Source organism: Hyposmocoma kahamanoa, unplaced genomic scaffold (genome assembly GCF_003589595.1).
Source record: "Hyposmocoma kahamanoa isolate Upper Pololo Valley unplaced genomic scaffold, ASM358959v1 89, whole genome shotgun sequence".
Taxonomy (NCBI): Eukaryota; Metazoa; Arthropoda; class Insecta; order Lepidoptera; family Cosmopterigidae; genus Hyposmocoma; species Hyposmocoma kahamanoa.
In genome coordinates this window covers 2,298,432-2,316,522 of record NW_020654520.1, presented here as the reverse complement: position 1 = coordinate 2,316,522, position 18,091 = coordinate 2,298,432, and the positions used below count along the sequence as shown (strand labels likewise).

The following is an 18,091-nucleotide window of genomic DNA, read 5'->3' as shown; positions in this document are numbered from 1 at the left end:
CACACACACACACACACACACACACACACACACACACACACACACACTCACTCACACACACACACACACACACACACACACGCATACACACACAAACACACTCACAAACACACACACACACAGAGGCATACTGTCTTTCTAACTATACTTTGTTAGGTACCTATGTAATAGTCATTTATTGTAATTTTGCTGATTTCATTGTAACTTTAAATGAATTGTTTAAATGACAAACTTTGTAACTGGCTAAGTAAGTTTGTGATTTAAGAATATAAATCGAATTTAAAAATCTGTAAAGTTTGCTAATAAATAAATACATTTTTAAATCTGAATTTAAGGAGCTTTACCATGTAAGAAGATGGTAATGTAGCTTCGTTTATACATCTAATTTCGATTAAGACAGAAGATGATGAAGACATAGTAAATAGAGTTGTAACGAATATTCGGTTACTATTCGGTATTAGGCGTATTCGGCCTGTTTCTTGCTTTTGGCCGAATACCGAATATTGAATCGCTATTCGACCGAATACCGAATACCTAAAAAGTGGAAGAAACCAGAAAAATACTATGAAGTATCATTTAACATTTATTAAATAATGCAATTTCCTAAAACATCAAAGTAAATGTAACATAAATAAGTTATTTTTAGTGGATCAAAATATGAAAAAATTAAATGCAAACTCCCATTTATATTTATAGTTCAGTCATGACTAAATAAACGCTAACAGGTAGGTCAACAAGTACTTATTATTTGTAAATCAAACTAGAATTAAGTTTTTAAAAGTTAAACTGGGCCCCAAGTCTGATAATTTTAAATCCTCTCAGTTGTGTCGATAGAGTGCCAACGGCAGTATTTTATATGTACGTTTGGTATTCTGCTAAGAGTTAAGAGTATACAAAACATACAACATCCTGCCATTGACACTATCGACACACAATTGACATGACTTAAAATTGGCAGAATTAGGACCCTGAAGTGGAATAAACAAACTTAACTTTCTTCATTCAGATGACAAAAATTTTAAACTATAAATTTGAAAATTAAATTACATTTTTATTTGTCATAATTGAAGTTAATAAGTGGTAGGACATGGTGCAGCAAAATCAACTTTTTTGAATCTGCGTTAATCAGGCCGAATAGTTTGGGCGAATATTCGGCTATTCAGTCGAAGGCCGAATGTACTATTCGTTTCTACTCTATTAATAAATGTACTTTGTACTGCATCTTGGCTTCGTTTGATAAAAGAACGGCCAACATGCTGTTACACTACCGTATGTCGTGTGCTGGCCGCACTGCCCATCTGTCTCCGGAAATCTCAGTCTGAACACATTTCATCATAACATGGTAAACGCCTTTGCCGGAGAGGATTTTTTAAAATATTTCTACACATATTAATGTGATACTTAATGAAAAAGCAGGGTTTTCCTTAGCTGAAATCCGGGTTCCAAACTGGACGGTTACTCGGTTTTTTTCGGTTAACCGAGTAACCGATTTGCATGTCCCAACTACCTACTACAATAAATGAAGAACGTCTAATTTGAAAAAAATGGCTTTAATCGTCTTTTGATTTTGTTAAATGTTTATGTGGCCAGTGGTTTATTTTGAACGGTGTTATCATAATTTAACCTGTTTTTAGCGGTCCCTACTTACATAGTTGTTTTTAGGTAATCGGAAGGAAATTTTGATTCTTTTAGTAGGCACTATGTCATCTAGTCACTTTGTAAGCAAAGCATTTTAATAGATACCGGGAAACAAAATTCTCAAAGAAAGATGGCGAAAGCTGACCCACTAATAATTAAAATCAACGAAGAGCCGTTCAAGGACTTCGCTAGTATTATTTTACGTTTTAGTTTATGCCTAATTATTAATATATTTTTGTATATTTTTAGAAGTCGGGGATAAATAAATTGTAAAACAATGTATTTTATAATAAATGCAAGAACACAACGCATATATAATATGATTCAGTTCCACCATAGATTAGGTAACGTTCTTGTAAGTACATTTCATTTTAAGCATGTTTGAATGTTTACGTACCTAAATTAAAGGGTATTTTAAAGTACACACATAAAACATTAAAGCTATGAAATACCTAATCAAGTAATCAATTAAACAGTAATAACATAAAATAAAAAATAAAAGACAAAGTGATAAAAATGTTTAGACAATATTTAAATGAGAGATAAGAAAGTTAGCAAAGGAATGTTTTGACAAGAGGCCTCTTGCCAATGTCAATGTCACATTGATATCAAAAACAATTTGACCATTTGTCGCAGATTTCCGCCATTTGAGCAGATTTTTATTTTTATTCATTTTCGTTGCGACAGAACATGTTAACGTTGTATTAAATGGCACAGTTTGACAGATTTGGGAATATTCAGTAAGTTCTTTAATTATTTTTGGGAACAAACAGAAAACTTGTTGTTTTCTGCTACTTCGAACAAACATTATGAAGCGAAACATAACCTATATCAACTATATAACCCCAGCTTCTATAGCCTGTACTCAATTAGCTTTTTTGATGCTATGATAATGAATCCCAAGTATTGATAGGTCTCTTTAACGCACGTTGTCAAAAAAATTGGGTCATAAAATACACCAGATGTCGCCATCCTTCTTTAGAGCACGGCTAGAAGACGTTGACACCCGTCTCTTCAGTCTCTTCCAGACCATGGACGTTGCAATACGTCCGAAACGTCGAGGTAAATAAAATGTAGACACTGGCAAGGTAAAACGTGTAACGTGCATGTGGAAAATATTACTAAAGAGTGATTATAGTAATTTTTATAAGAAAAAAATAACTTTAATTTTATTTGTTATATGAAAAACTAGAAAGTTTCAGCTTTTCGATTATAATAAAAAACGGTTATTTTTTGTTCTCAAAAAAATTACTTTATATATATACATATTTATAATATCAAGCCACAGGACCGACAAGACGGACAGACGGACGGCCTTATGGTAAGCTACACGCTTGTCCATAACAGTTGCATCGCCACTCATAACTATAAATCGTAAACATTTGAGAAGCACTGCCACTGCGCCCATCACTCTGAGACGTAAGTTGACAAGTCTCATGTGCCTGTAATTTCACCAGCACCCCTTACCCTTCAAAACCAGAACACAGTAATGCTGAGATTACTTCTTGGAGGCATAAATAGGTACCTAAGTAATTTCCAAAATTTTCCAAAAGCACGTTAGACGTTTTATCGTTCCAGGGTCGATATGTTTTTATATAAGTCCCGAATTTAATATCAAATAATGTGTAAAAATCGTGAAAGTTTAAACCAGTGTAATATTACGTGAATCATCAAGTAATCTTCAATTGCAGCAAACTCCGTTTCTCAATCCTCTCCCTGATGCGTCTGGTGGTGGTGGCAGCTGGTTTCCACCGAGTTCGAGTCCTCGGTCGCCGTCACGTGCCTTCCGACTCCCGCGAGGCGCCAGTGATGGTCATAGCACCACATTCCACGTTCTTCGACGCCATAGCTATTGTCTGTCTTGGCGCGCCGAGTGTGGTTGCTAAAGCTGACACTGCAAGGCTACCTTTCATTGGACGTATGTCTTCAAATACGCTTTCTGATCTTGTGTCTTATTTTTGAATGAGGTTTTGTTTGTAATGCTCTTTTGTTTTGATTCGCTTTTTAGCGCAGTGTTTTTTTTTTTCAATACCCCATGTAGCAAACCGCAGCTGCTGCTACAAATCTTTTTGTATTTCGTATAGTTTTTTATCACTTTAGTTTTAGATTGCAATTCTGAATTTAAATGTACTTGTTTATGGCGCCTTATCTTTGCTTTTTCATTAACGTGCACATCTTATATTTTTGCGCGTATTGAATAAACTGTAAGTATATTTTTTGTTCACTCATCGTTGGCCCCCGAATATCTTTTTTACAGTTCGCTACACCCCCATACATACTTTGACATTTTTTCGTCATATTTCATGTCGATGCTATTTTGTGTTACAATAGCTTTGTATTTCGATCCCTTATGACGAATAGATGTAACTTACAACATAGGCGGAAAGTAGTTTTCTTTCTCATTCTCTCATGTCTCATTCTCCTGGAGACATGCTCTAATGAAGGTGGAACTATGATACGTTCATATGCCATATATACCAGAATGTTTAATCGAAATCAGAAGATGATTGAAGTTATTCTTTTTTCAAATTTAGCGTTCTGGTACATGTGGCCAATGGTTGATATTATTATTGTCATACTTCAAAAGTTTATTTAGCGTTCATATGAATGAGTAGTTCTATACAGATTTTTAACTTCTGTAAGCCTAGCACAAAAGGGCGCCATTTACGTGAGAGCGATATAAAGCACGGGACCTCTACGCAGGAATACCAGTACATCGCGCTTTATGTCGCTCTCGCGACCTTTTATCCTAGTTTTGTTATATATGTAACTCATTTTCGTCAGAATTGTAAGTTACGTACATTAGTATTGTAAAGGACGAATACTCTATGTAAGTTTTGTAGTTGGTTTTAAATAAGCTAGTTTTAAATTACAAAAAGAATCCATTATATCCTTGTTTTGTATTTGTGTTCTATGTAAGAAGCTAATACTGCAAGGTTGTCTAATTGACGCTACTTTTGAGTGTTGCATTTTTGTTGTGTTATTATTTATTATTGTCTACGAAATGGAGTGACAACTGTTAGTTGAGTGTGTTTGCGATTTAGCTTAACCCAGAGTGTTGTAGATATAATTGTTCTAGTATCCATATTTGTAATAGCATGATTTTGAACTTTTAACCGCATTTTTAAGGTTTAGTCATGCCGCGTCATCGCGTATGGGTGAGGCCAGATGACCGTAATTTTGTTGTTGAAGTGTGAGTCGATAAAGTTACGCTGCATTTGTTTTCTTATAAGGGTGAGGCCAGACGAGCATAATTTTGTGAGTTGTCGATACACAACTCATTTTTAGTCGTCGTGCGGTTCAAACTGGACTTTATTAAGAAAATGAATGCAGCGTAAATTAACCGACTCAAAAAACGCGACTCACAATTCAAAAAAATCACAACGACACAAAATCAGTTGTCTGCCGACTCACGGGCGCAATTACGACTGTCGGTTGCACTGTGTGACGTAGTTGAGCGGGTGAGAGAGCTGTGAGGGGAACATTTATTGGCAAGTGGTAGTATTTTACGAATTGATAACGAAAATTAAATTAACCACACTTTAATATTTCCATACTGAGTGGGTGTATCCAGCTTCTTTTTTTTACAATAACATCATCTAATAATCCATTACATCATAATATATGACACACACCCTGTACTAACGCTTCAAAGCAATAAAAAGAAAATAAGTTGATCTGGCGATCAGATTAACAATGAGACTCAAAAAACGCGACTCACAACTAAAAAAAATGTCGCACGTTTGGCCTCACTCTTAAGTATTTCATAGTTTGATGTTTGCCGGAATAATATCGTAAATATCTACAATATCTACTTTTGGTACAAGATATTAATTATTTTTCCAATTGCTATGATTTTTCAAAATCTACACAAAATGTTTTATATATTGTAAAAAGTTTGCATAACGTTGGGTCTTCTTAGTCGAATAAATGTTTTTGAGACGCTTTAATGTAAGTTGACGAGAAACTGACAAATTACGGTCTTAGATAATGTTATCTAAGAACGTACTTATTGAATATAACTGAGTTTGATTAGTTAATATATAAAGCAAGATACTTTATTTGTACGGTGCACGTATAAATAAAATATTATGTAAATATCACATATGTATTTAAGGGTGCTGGTGAAATTACAGGCACATAGGACTTGTCAACTTATATATCGGGGTGACAGTGGCAGTCTCCGTCAAATCTTTGCGATTTAAGGTCCATCCGATCCACAGATCCACACATGACGTGGACGGGCCGTGCTCCGTCAGGGGCTCAAAAATATCGTTGCATACATTTTGTATGAACTCGTACACACTTGTCCGTGTCCGGGCCGGCGCCGGGACGGGCCCGCAGTTCATACAAACTAGCACGCCCCGTCCACGTCGCGGGCACGGCCCTGATGTGTGTGGATAGTCCTTTAAAGCTCTAAGTGGCGCTGCAATTATTATGGACAGGCGTGTCGCTTACCAGATGCACAACTTGTTCGTCCCGGTACTTAGTATTGTAAAAAAACCTCGCAAAAATGTTCTTCAAACCAGTGTTGATTTTGATGTTCATTTTTTAACGCTTTACTTGTCTAGTTTTATTTAGAATGTAATAGAGTTTATTGAAGATTAAACCTTGTACAAGTTGAGCTTTATATAAGCTCTCAAAACAATACGACCGATTCACTGCAATCACCTTTCAACCGTACAATTGCGTAAAAAGTAATTTAATCTTACATAATAATATTTCCAAGTTTCATTAATGACGTTATTGATTGTTATGTCGTTAAGGTAATTTGGCATTTCGGACAAAGTGCTTAAGTGCGATCACTTGCTTTCTACAGTTTTCTTAGCTAACTCTGCAACAAATGACGATAAGGCTTAATTAGTAAACCTAAGCTGCCACTTTTTAAGTTAAGGCTTTACGGACCATGTTACGAAGTTTTGCTTCGTAAAGAAGTAATATGAGGATCTCCATGACCGTGGTCTGGATAATGAGCACCAATTCGAGAAACTAAAATAAATATAAGACAACATCACAAACATTGAAAAAAAAAAACATGGAGATCGGAAACAACGACGGTAACATAAACAAAAAACAACTAGACCCGAGAGAGTATAGAAAAGTTAGTTTGTATTCTGACCCAGTCGGGGATCGAACCTGGGACCTGAGAGATGACGACACAATGAAAACCGATGTGCATGCAAAGGTAATTGACAAGGTTGTAACGTTATTTTAATTCAAAAAAATATGGTAAATAAATGATAAATGTATTGGGAGTCTTATTATATGGGGTATCTGCTTTACGAAGGAGCCGTAGAGTTTAATCAATATTACGATTTCAAGTATAATTTGCTTACCGACGAAATGAAGATGATTTTGAATATGAATTTTGAATGTGTGATAATTGGGTGATATTTTCAAATGGGACTGCGACATAGGGAGGTCAATATTGATTAAATGTAACAGAATATTTTAACATATATCCATTACTGTGCTCGGCAGTACAGCCTCGTAAGTGCGCTAAAGCGGCAGTGCCAGAACTCTTTGCTGTTTTCAGGGCTCGTATAATATCTTAATTTTGGTACAGAGTGCATTGTTCTGATAACGGCATATTATGAGTTATTTCCGCTGTTATGTCTGGTCCTTTTCTTAAATATGCTTAATAGTTTGCCAAAGAGTTCGTCCTGAGACGTACTGCCACCTTACCTATTTCTGCCGCCAGGCAGTAACGTGAGCATTACCGCGTTCCGGTTTTGAAGGGTGCTGTTGAAATTACATGCACATGGGCTTTGTCAACTTAGGGCGCAGTGGCAGTTCCCCACAGATCCTTGTGATTTAAAGCACCAGGCGCACGATTTACTCGTCCCGTTACTTGGTATTATTATAAAAAAAAAAACTTCAACCTCGATACAATCAGGAACTAGAATAGACGTAGACCTGTGCAGGTAATAAATTATTGTTTTATTATATTTTTTTACGTTTTATTCTATTTTATTATTATTGATGTCATGTTGTGAACTTAAACTGGGATTTTTATTACAAAATAGACTATTGCCATTATTTATGTCGCAGACGGAGTGGGCACTGCGGATCGCAATGACGTTGTCTCGCACGTGACTGTATCACTTGTTCGACGCATTTACGATCTATTATTTACACGACTATGATGTGAAGAGCGAAGCCAAAAAGGGCGTAATATACTCGTAATAGTTCACCAACTCTGCAAGGCGTGGGAATTGGTTATTGCAAATATTAGAACAAGGATTAGAGACGCCATTACGTGAACGAAAGTCATATTACGAGAGTTCTTGCAGTTATCCCATCACGCGTTCACGTACTTCTTCTTAATCGTTTGAGACACACGGTTTCACAGACAGTAAAGCCGGGTACTCACTAGAGAGCTGTAACTGAAACCATTGCATGTTATGTTACTAACAATAATAGTGTATTCGAGAGTTTGCCGCGACCGGAGCGCATCGGTTCGCCCGGTAACTTGGTACTCATTCTAGCGATTGACAACTGTTTCACGCATACACACTAGAACTTCATTACTGTATCTGTCACGTTACAATCACAGCTCGCTAATGAGCACCCTTTTTTATTCATGGGGAAATTCTCTCAGGATACCTTTCCGCCGCGAGGGCAGCAGGGGAGTTATGCCGGCTACTACCTACTTCCACCAGCTAAAACCCCACAGTGGCCTACTCGGGTGATCTAGTGGGAGGGATCCGGAACCCTCCCAGCACCTGAGAAGAGCTACGTCCTCCCCGTACTCACGACATAGCGAGCCATACTGCCCCGTCCTCCTCGTGGCTACCAAACTTACTGGCGAACGGAGCCCCCGCTCCATACCCCGCAGTCGCGAAGGTACGCCGCCGTGTCCCCGAGCCTGATCGGGAGAGAGCCGATGCTGCTGGGCGACCTCATTCTGAAGGATCACCGCTTTACAGAAGGAGACTACTGCCTCATGGGACTCTCAGGAGAGCGATCTCGCCCTATCTGGGCAACCAGGGTATTCCGCTCGCAGGCTCACGCGGGGCTACTCCTCCAGGGTGTGCTGGGCAGAAACCTGGTCCCTCCTACGCTAATGAGTATCTAAGGCAACTCCCGCCTGTTCGGTGCATAAATGCCTGCAGTTAGTTTACATTATTATTTTAGTTGTATACATAGGTAGGCTTGTAGTGTGATCACAGCATCATTGTGCCTTATTGAAATAACCTTTGTCAAATGCAGCAGGTACCAGTGGCGAGGCGTCCATATAACTCGATTCCCACCGCCTTGCCTAAAATTTTCCGGGTACTTAGTACCAGTGGCAGCGCCCACCACTAAAAAAACATATATTCAAAATATTCACTATTATACTCGTAATAACTTGCCCCGATACATCTCAACCAATCAGCGCGAGAGGTAAGCCGGTGGATCGGCGAGTTCTATTTCATTCATGAAGTCTACGCGCTCCCATCAAAATATATAAATACACATTCGCAAAAATCCGCTTTATAACATTATAAAGAAATGGCGGTTGAGAAGCCGCAATACTTCGAGTTATTGTGGAATAGCGTTCACAATAACTCGTAGCGTGTTTTAATGTCAGAATCTTTGCCAGATGTAAAACTTTCTTAAAATAATGTAACATAATTATTATAATTGCAAATTAATACAAAGTATGTAAATCTTAATTCTATTTTGTTAATCTTAATATACTCGTATCTATATTAATTGCGTGTTTCTTTCTAATAGGACTACGTAACAAATGTATATAGAAGGTAATGGTAATTCATAGGTAATTAAAATAGCAACACTTAGCATTTATGTGATTGTTTACATACTTTCGTATCGCGCCTGGCAGCTTAAAATGTAAAATTACTTTAAAAGCTATGGTTATTTTATGTGTAGTATGTAATAAGTCATCCTGTGAAAGGAAGTGAACAATAACCGGATACTCTTGTGTCCTAATAAGTGTTGTGGGAAAATAATTTTTTTTAAAGTGTTTTCAAAAACTTAAAGCTTCGGCTTTGCCAAGGACAATTTTAATGCCTCGCCACTGCTAGGTACTTGCATTGCAGATCGGTATCTTGATTATGGAGTGTGTTTACGAAATATAAATGAAATGCTGAACAATTTTGAATTTAAGGCACTCTTGTTTGAACTACCACAAACACAATAATGAACACGTCTACTATTTCGTGTCATTTTTTTAAACATCTAGCGCCCGTTTCTTTTTATTTAATGACGCGCGGTACGACCCGCGCTATGCGACGAACATCCAACATATCCTGAAAGAACAACTGTTTCGTTATAATTCGGTTTTCAGTGTAATGAAAATTCGAACAAACGTTATTTCGGACAAAAAATATTCGACTTTGTGATAGGTTACCCCAGGGGTTGCTCTTTGTATATGTATATGCAACGCACCGCGCGATTATGCGAATGTGTGCGTCCGTACAAGGCGCATGGCGGGCGTGCAGACATACAAGCCGCGCTAATACGTTTGTATGGAGTTACCATTTTTGTCTTATTATATTATTTCTGTAGTTTATGTCATCACGATGAGTTTCTTAACAAGCGCGAGGTATTGCTACCAAAAATTAATGAATGTACGTAACGTTGTGAAGATTCGTAGCGTCAATTGAGAAACAAACGTTCTCCTATGTCATCAACACTATTATGCATTAAACAATGGAAGCAATATGTAAGACATATGAAAGACAAAATGGGGTGAATAATTAAAGGTAGGAAATTGCACAGAGGGCTGCGCTATCGACAATTCCCTTTTGGATAGTTGAACTTATTTATTCTTTTGGCGGAAGTAGCTGCCAACCTTTTACTTACCGGACACAATGCAGACTGTGTTGTTTCTTCAGCGCCACCCATGCTTGCGTAGGCACGGGAGGGGTCCCCGTGTCCACAAGGATTTGTTCGAACGTTACGTTATGTTTACAGTGACTGATTAGAAATGAAACTACTTTTTTTGGTTATAAATCGCGTGTATTTGTTTTCTCCAAATATACCAACAATTCACTCGCTTTTCGAAGGCTCCATGGTCACAATTGACTGAAAAACGAAATACACGTGATTTATTGTTATGTTTGTGATTTCATTATTTTAAAAGAAACACAGTAGGATATCCATCCATTTGAAGACTGTCCAGAAAGTTAGTTTATATCACTACGTTGGTTAGAGAAAGTAAGGATTTTGAACTCGATGATAATGAAAATATATTTATGGCTTTTACATTAATATAGGCTTACGTTTGTCCACAATATGAACTAATGCATAGTGAAGATGTGGACTAGGAAGATACATGTTCGTTCCCAGAAGATGCCTGCTCACTATGACTTAGAAAAGTATATTTAAATAAGTATTGAAAATGAAACTGTTTTTCTCGGATTTAACTCGCGTATATTTGTTTTTTTTTCCAACATACTAACGTTTCGGGCTCTTTCCAGGTTTCATGGTCACGACTGTCAGTCAGTGAAAAAACAAATATACGCGACTTAGACACGAAAAAAGTAGATTCGTTTGTAGCAGTCACGAACTCAATATGGTACTTAACAATGTGAAAACTAAAATTTATTCTCTCCTTTCTAGGGCTCTAAGACCAGTGATATGTTTTATTGGCAAGCTATCTTACCTAGCCGGTGGGATGGCGATTACCGTAAGAGGTCGGCAAGTCAGCCGGGAGGAGGCGCCAATCCTGGTTGTTGCACCACATTCGTCATTCCTCGATAGCTGCATTGTGTACGCTACAAAGATGTCCTCAGTGATCGTGAGGAAGGAAAGCATGGACAATTATGTTGGAAGTAGGTTTTTCTTGATTTTGCGGTGTCTGGTGTGTTTGGAGCTTTAGAAAGGTGGTGGTTTCATTTCGACATGGAAACAAAATGTCTTGTCAGATTTTGGGATGTATAGAAGTGTGAAATTTTGATTTAAGTGCGAAATTTCGTGTAGCAACGTTAGATGATTTAGAAAATTTTTATTGAAAATTTTACCTACTAGCCGTCCCAAAATACCTATGACTTGACCCTCTTGTTGCAACCTGTAAACGACATGTGCTATTTACCTATTGTATAGACGGATATTAAAGAGAAAATGCGAGGATTTCAGGTTGTAATGGATCAAGAACTGCTTTGATAATACACTTTCAGCCATGGCTTACTGGTGTTTGGTGGTGGTTGATCTTTTTAGGTTTTGACGACAATTTTCCGTTAATTAATTTTGGATAGATGCGTATTGAGATTATTTTTGGTGGTGGTTATAGAGTAATGGGCCATAATCAACTCTATCCTAACTCTACCATAATGAACAAGTCTACTCTAACGTGTACTCTATTAGCGATAGTTGGATACCTGAAAATATGGAACCAACAAATCTACAACTAAGTTAGACAATAAGTTTCCCCTTCGCCGCTGACATGTGTGCAAACTATTATTTACGACGGGTTAAACCAAGGTTAGAACCCATTATAAAATTTATGAATGCGATTATTTGATATTTCACGCACAGACCATAAAACCACACAATCAAAAAATGGCACTGTGACAAACGCTCACCGTTCCATAGCCCCATTAAAGAACCTTAGGAAATGTGCGCTATGCTTACACCAGAGTCTTTTCTACATGACCTCTTGTCTGAGTTTTTGACCTAATGGTTACTTCTTTTTCTGGCTCTGGAATAGTAGGATCAATTCAATTCTAATGTAAGTTCTACTAATAACGGTTGTGGCTTAACTTGGATTATGGTCATAAATCAAGATCTAATTTCAAATGACTCATAGATGAGCCAGATGATATACTTCTGGCGACGACAAGGAGACTTGACTATGAATGAAATTGTAGTAAAATAATAGAAGAAGAATTTGACCATCCACACATATCGAAAAAGTTTGTGATAACCTGACAGATCTCCCGTGAATGTTTAGGTATTCTCCAGACAACTAAGCGCATTTTTATGCTGGTAACAATAGGCATTTCCACAATTATTTTCTTCCGTCAATTGATTTTCCCTGACAGTACTCATAATTTTTGTTTAGGGTTGAATAGCCAAATGCAATCAGTCATTAACTTTGACATGCAGACGTAGTTTTGAGACCCAAACCGATAAAGACAAGTTGGTAAGGGCCTACCAAGGCGAACTTACTGCGACCAAATTGAGGACGTGCTAAGGAAAGACCAGGTCAAGTATATCCTTGCTCGATGAGCGTGTGTGGAAGCAATGGAAGCATTGATACTTGTTTATGAGGCGACAGTAGTGTGTGAGGATCGTAGAAAGTAGAATACTCTGCTTACCACGATAGGAAAAGTGCGTATACTCTATGTATATAATGAACTATGTAACAAAGAGTGGCAACAAAAATAAATTACGCCTTTTAGGCGGGTTACTCTCGTCAGAATCGGTCAATAAATATTCCAGTCATCGAACCACGCACCTGTGAGTATGTTGGTAGGTAGATAGATACATATATATATTGTGAAAGCTATCCGTCAAGTTTATGAATGAGCGTACGATTGATGCATGCTACATACAATACACCTTTCTCTTTACTCGCATATATAAATAGCAATATTTTGCTCATAGCTGTCACAGCTGTTAGTAGTTTCAAACATTATATTGAAACCTATCAGCCTCTGAAAGCGTCTAACTTGACAGCGTGTGTTACACATCACAACATACTCATACTATGCTCCAGTTCAATGTTTACCAGCGTAGATTCTCCCATACAGTACGCTGTTTTAACGGAAGTGTCCAGTAGCGTCCTGAGCCAAGGTCTGTACTCACCTGGGTGTCCTCAGGTTTGCTACTCGTATAATAATTGTAAAGACTTAAAGCGTTTGCCTCGGATTTTTGGCACGTCACAAAAACTTGAAAGCCTTCCAGGCTTCACCATGAAACAGCATATTAAAGTAGCAGTAGAGCTCCGTGTGAAAGAGTTCGTCCAGGAAAGTACTGCCACATTACCTATTTCTGCCGCCAAGTAGTAATGTCAGCGTTACTGTGTTCCGGTTTTGAAGGGTAACAGTGCTGGTGAAATTACAGGCACATGGGACTTCAACTTATATGTCAGGGTGACGGGCGCAGTGGCCCTTCGATGCGGTTTAAAGCTTAGAGCGACACTGCAACTGCTATGGACAGGCGTGACGCTTACCACCAGGCGCATGACTTGTTTGTTACGTCACGCAGTAATTTCGAACAACCAAACGCTTCGGATTCTTTATATATCCTATAGTCATAGCTAACGAATAAAACAGCCATAGAAATTCAATCACTTTAAGTTGCTAGCGAATCTGGCTAGATTTTCTTTTTCTTAGAATATTAAGCGACGGTTCGAGTAAGTCTTGCGCCTGATGGTAAGCCTGTCCATGACATGCCTGTCCATGACAGTTGCAATCCAATCTGAGCTATCGCAAAAATCGGATGGGCGCTGCCATTGCGCCCGTCACCGTGAAATGTATATTGACAAGTTCAATGTCCCTGTAATTTCACCAGGGTCCTTACGCTTTGAAACTGGAACGCAGCAATGCTCATATTACTGCTTGGCGGTAGAAATAGGTAAGGTTTTAGGGCAGTACTTCCCTGGACGAACACTTCATTAGGAGCTCTACTGCTGCTAATACCTATTATCACGCGTGTCTTTATTATACCAAAGTTACGAAATAGAGAATAGGAATAATTTCTCGATCTAAATCTTTTTTTACAAGCAAACCAACGTTTTAGACTCTTTCGGTCACGTGTATAACATAGTCGTAATATATATCTATGATATAGTCTCATCTATAACATAGTCATAATCTAAAAACTCGATAAATACAGTTGTTAAAGCCTTTGCCATTGAATTGTATTTGTTCAACCAATAAAATCTGCCATTCAAAATGGACTACGAAAAACCACACTTTTCTTTGTTATAACTAGTTGGAGCTTTCGGAGAAAATCGATACATGTGGAGATTGGCCTTCGAATACGAATAACTGTCGATGTATTTAGTCGAAAATGAAATTGAAAAATAACCCCTATTTCAATAGGATCAAATATTATATTTCCACACACAGACCCTTTTCTTTATTTACAGTACTCGTATGTCAAATATTATATTGTTCTGAAGACTCACTAAGAAGCTCGTAAAATCTGATACAAATACATGTATAGAATAAAATTTCATTGCAGCGCGTGCCAATTTTAATCTTACGTGCTTCCGATGAAGTCTATATTAAGTTAAACCGTTGCAGGTTAAGCACAGATCTTATTGAACTGGTCCATTTGATGGAAGTGACGATCGATTTTCCGGTTGCACGATTAGGGCAATTTACACTTTGGATATGTTTAACAATTTTCTCGAAAAAATATGAAGTTCTCATCTTGACTATATTGCCCCAGCCACTTTACCTTGTTAACCTTTGCAACTACCAGCAGCTGACTAGAGATGGCGCTTTAATAATTTATTGTATTTTTAAGTTTTATTGAAATTGGCTGAGTGAAGAAATAGATTTCTCACAGATGGCGCTAGGGCAAAAAGTCGTTAAAAACCAAAAACAAAGAACTGCAACAAGCAAGGAAAAGTTCCTAGTTCGTTCTGTGGCTTAGTTCGCATAGCGTCTGGCATGGTTGGCTGGAAGTTGCACGTCACTTCCATCAAAGTATTCGATCTTTGTATTAATATGTATAACAAACTAGTGGAGTAATTTCACAAAAATAACTGAATATCATGGTAGTAAACCATCGTGATATTCAATAAGTTTCTTTAATTATTATATTTTTAACCGACTTCAAAAAAGGAGGAGGTTCTCAATTCGTATGTATGTTCCTTTTTTTTGTATGTATGTTACGCGATAACTCCAGTATTTGTGAACCGATTTTCATGATTCTTTTTTTGTTGGAAAGGGGGTACTTCCATAGCGGTTCCATTTCATTTTGAAGAAAATCATCCACCTCGAAAGGTGGCTGTACGCATGAAGATTCGTTTTCATAACTAGCGCCTAACATTAATGTAGGAGCAATTACTTTAATGGTTGATTTTGCTATTTCTCCAATTCAAGTCGTTTTTCTCTGAATATACTTTGAGTAGTGTCGTAGTGAGAACCTATTTTTATTATCTCCAGTGTCAAGTCCTGTTTAGTGGCGAACTAGGGGATATTTCAATAAAACTTAGCAAATAGACGTAATTCCACGTACTTTTGAGGTCGGTTTTTTTAATACTCTGTACTGAGATTTTATAAATAATATTTTTCTTGCTTTTGCAATGTCCTTAAATTGACATACAGCCCAAGTTACTTTTATCATGGAATACCCTTATTAAAAAAAATGCAGTTTTTAAATAAAAACTTGAAAAGCTTGCATTTAAACACAACTAACGGTTGCCACCGCTAAGCTGTTGACTCTAGTTGACGGCTGCCGTGAAACGATAAATTGTCGTCACGGTCTAGTGAGAACAGCACGACAGTCGTTCAACGATAAAACAAGCGTCCACGACACAGCCACGACAGATAGTCGTGATACGGGAATAGCCTAGCTCAACAGTCGTTCAACGATAAATAGTTAACTCACGTGCCCCGCGTGTCTCCTCACTTTAGGCCCTCGTCAGCTAGTAAGATGCACGAGACTGACGCCCCGGTGACAAACCACCGGAGCAGACGAACATATCCGTCTCTGCAGCTCATCACGAACCTCGGCGAGTACGTACCTAAGTCCGGGTTCACCAGAGACGCCCGTGAAGGCGTATAACTAGCGGAGGGCTTGGCCCGGATGCCAGCCGTACCCTGGTCTCGTTTTAACTTTTTGTTTTGACAGTAAAACGTGTCACTCTTTGTACGAAGTACGTGACCGACTTAGCTCTGTTGCAAATAAAAGATGCCCAGTACATTAAGTACACTCGCTGTCAAAAGTATCTACGTTGCTTATTGAACTATCAAATTGGTTAATAATGTAATAATTTTGATATATTTTATTAATTAACAAACGAAGTAAAAATAAGAACTAAAGTGTTTAATATGAACCTTAACAACATAAAATGAAATATCAATAAACTACAACAGTCAATATCAGTGCACCGCTGTGATTATACAACAGAAATATTAGTTTAATAGAAAGTGAGAAGGTGGACTTATCTCTAAAAGAGAACTCTTCCAGCCAACTCAAGGCAGTGAGAGCTAAGATTATAAGCGAGTAACGGTGTGCAAGAGAGAATGAGATAGAAAATAAACTACATAACAAAAACAAAATTATTATTTATTTTTTTTAATTTATCGCCACAGCCGCGCACATGACGTTACTTAGTACAACAATAGTGTTGACTACCTTTTTGGTCGCATAATTATTTATTGCTAAGATTATACTCATGGGACCTGTCAACTTGTGTCTCAGGGTGACGGGCGTAGAAGCAATGCCTCTAAGATCTTTGCGATTTAAACGCACTGTAACAGTTGTGGATACGCGTGTCGATTACCACCAGGCGTACGAGGCTTGTTCTTTCCGTCACTTGGTATTATAAAAAAAAGAAATGATTATGTTTTAGAGAAATGAAACTAATTAAATATAATTAGCTTACTCAAACTTGTGAAAATATTTTTTGTTTCTAAGGCATGTTAATACCCCACAGCGCGTTTTGTTATGTTAATATGTAGATACTCGCTAAGTGACTCCCTTTAAGGTCGACATGACGCTTTCTACAGTGACAGTACAATTTCCATTTAAAGACCTATACAAACGAATGTTTTTTTCAATGCGTATTCAGAGCACTGTACAGATGTTTTCGATGTCTTTTGTTCTATTGTGTATTAGAGCAGCCTTTAGAATAGAGATCGATATGGAGACGCGTACGTAGGTTATATAGCAGTTGAGAGTAGAGAGAACGTTCTACTTTCTTGTTGTTGCAAAATAATACTTTATACAGGGTACCCCAAAAAATTATTAGAAAAACAAATATTTAAGCGTCACCTAGGTTTAGTTTTCAGGTGTATGGTAGATTTAGAAAATAAAATATGCACTGATCTATTTATTCGTGCCACTATAGCCAAGATTAGGAAGAAAACATACAACTCGATTATCACGAAAAATTGTGGAATATACTTACATCTCTCTTCTTACTGAGTGTCGTGAATCAGCTACGGCTGACCTTTTTGTTTTAATTAAACAAGACGTACGATCTTATTATGCTTTGCAAAGCGAATATTCCCACTTAATTTTATGTCTACCTTTTATTTACCTGAATATAACTCATCGATAAACCAAAAATACGTTGCTTTAAAAAATCACACATCAGTTACGACAGCTAGATAAGGGAAGGATGATATATGGAGGTGAATCAAGTCTGCTCTACCTCGAGGCTTTCGTTTGAGACATCGTTTTCGGACACCTGTATATTTTTATGTTGTCATCGTAAATGCTTAGCTATAAGGTGTGGTTTTCATACAAGGTTAAAAGTTATTCGCGCATCCTTGTAGTAAATAACATTGGCAGTATAAAGAATTTACTTTGTACAATA

The 18,091-nt window shown here is 37.6% G+C and overlaps 1 protein-coding gene across 2 annotated transcripts in view; it reads left to right on the top strand.

The window, feature by feature from the left end:
• The window catches only part of LOC113236136 (lysophosphatidylcholine acyltransferase), a 48,634-nt gene that overhangs the window by 15,273 nt on the left and 15,270 nt on the right, over nucleotides 1–18,091 (top strand). The window contains exons 1-2 of one of the 2 annotated variants that reach the window (XM_026472136.1): nucleotides 2,561–2,700; nucleotides 3,330–3,556. In XM_026472136.1, the coding sequence (XP_026327921.1) occupies nucleotides 3,358–3,556 (199 nt within the window). In that variant the 5' untranslated portion in view covers nucleotides 2,561–2,700; nucleotides 3,330–3,357. Of the gene's footprint in view, nucleotides 1–2,560; nucleotides 2,701–3,329; nucleotides 3,557–11,208; nucleotides 11,421–18,091 lie in introns of those variants that run through there. The other variant, XM_026472135.1, reaches the window with a different exon arrangement.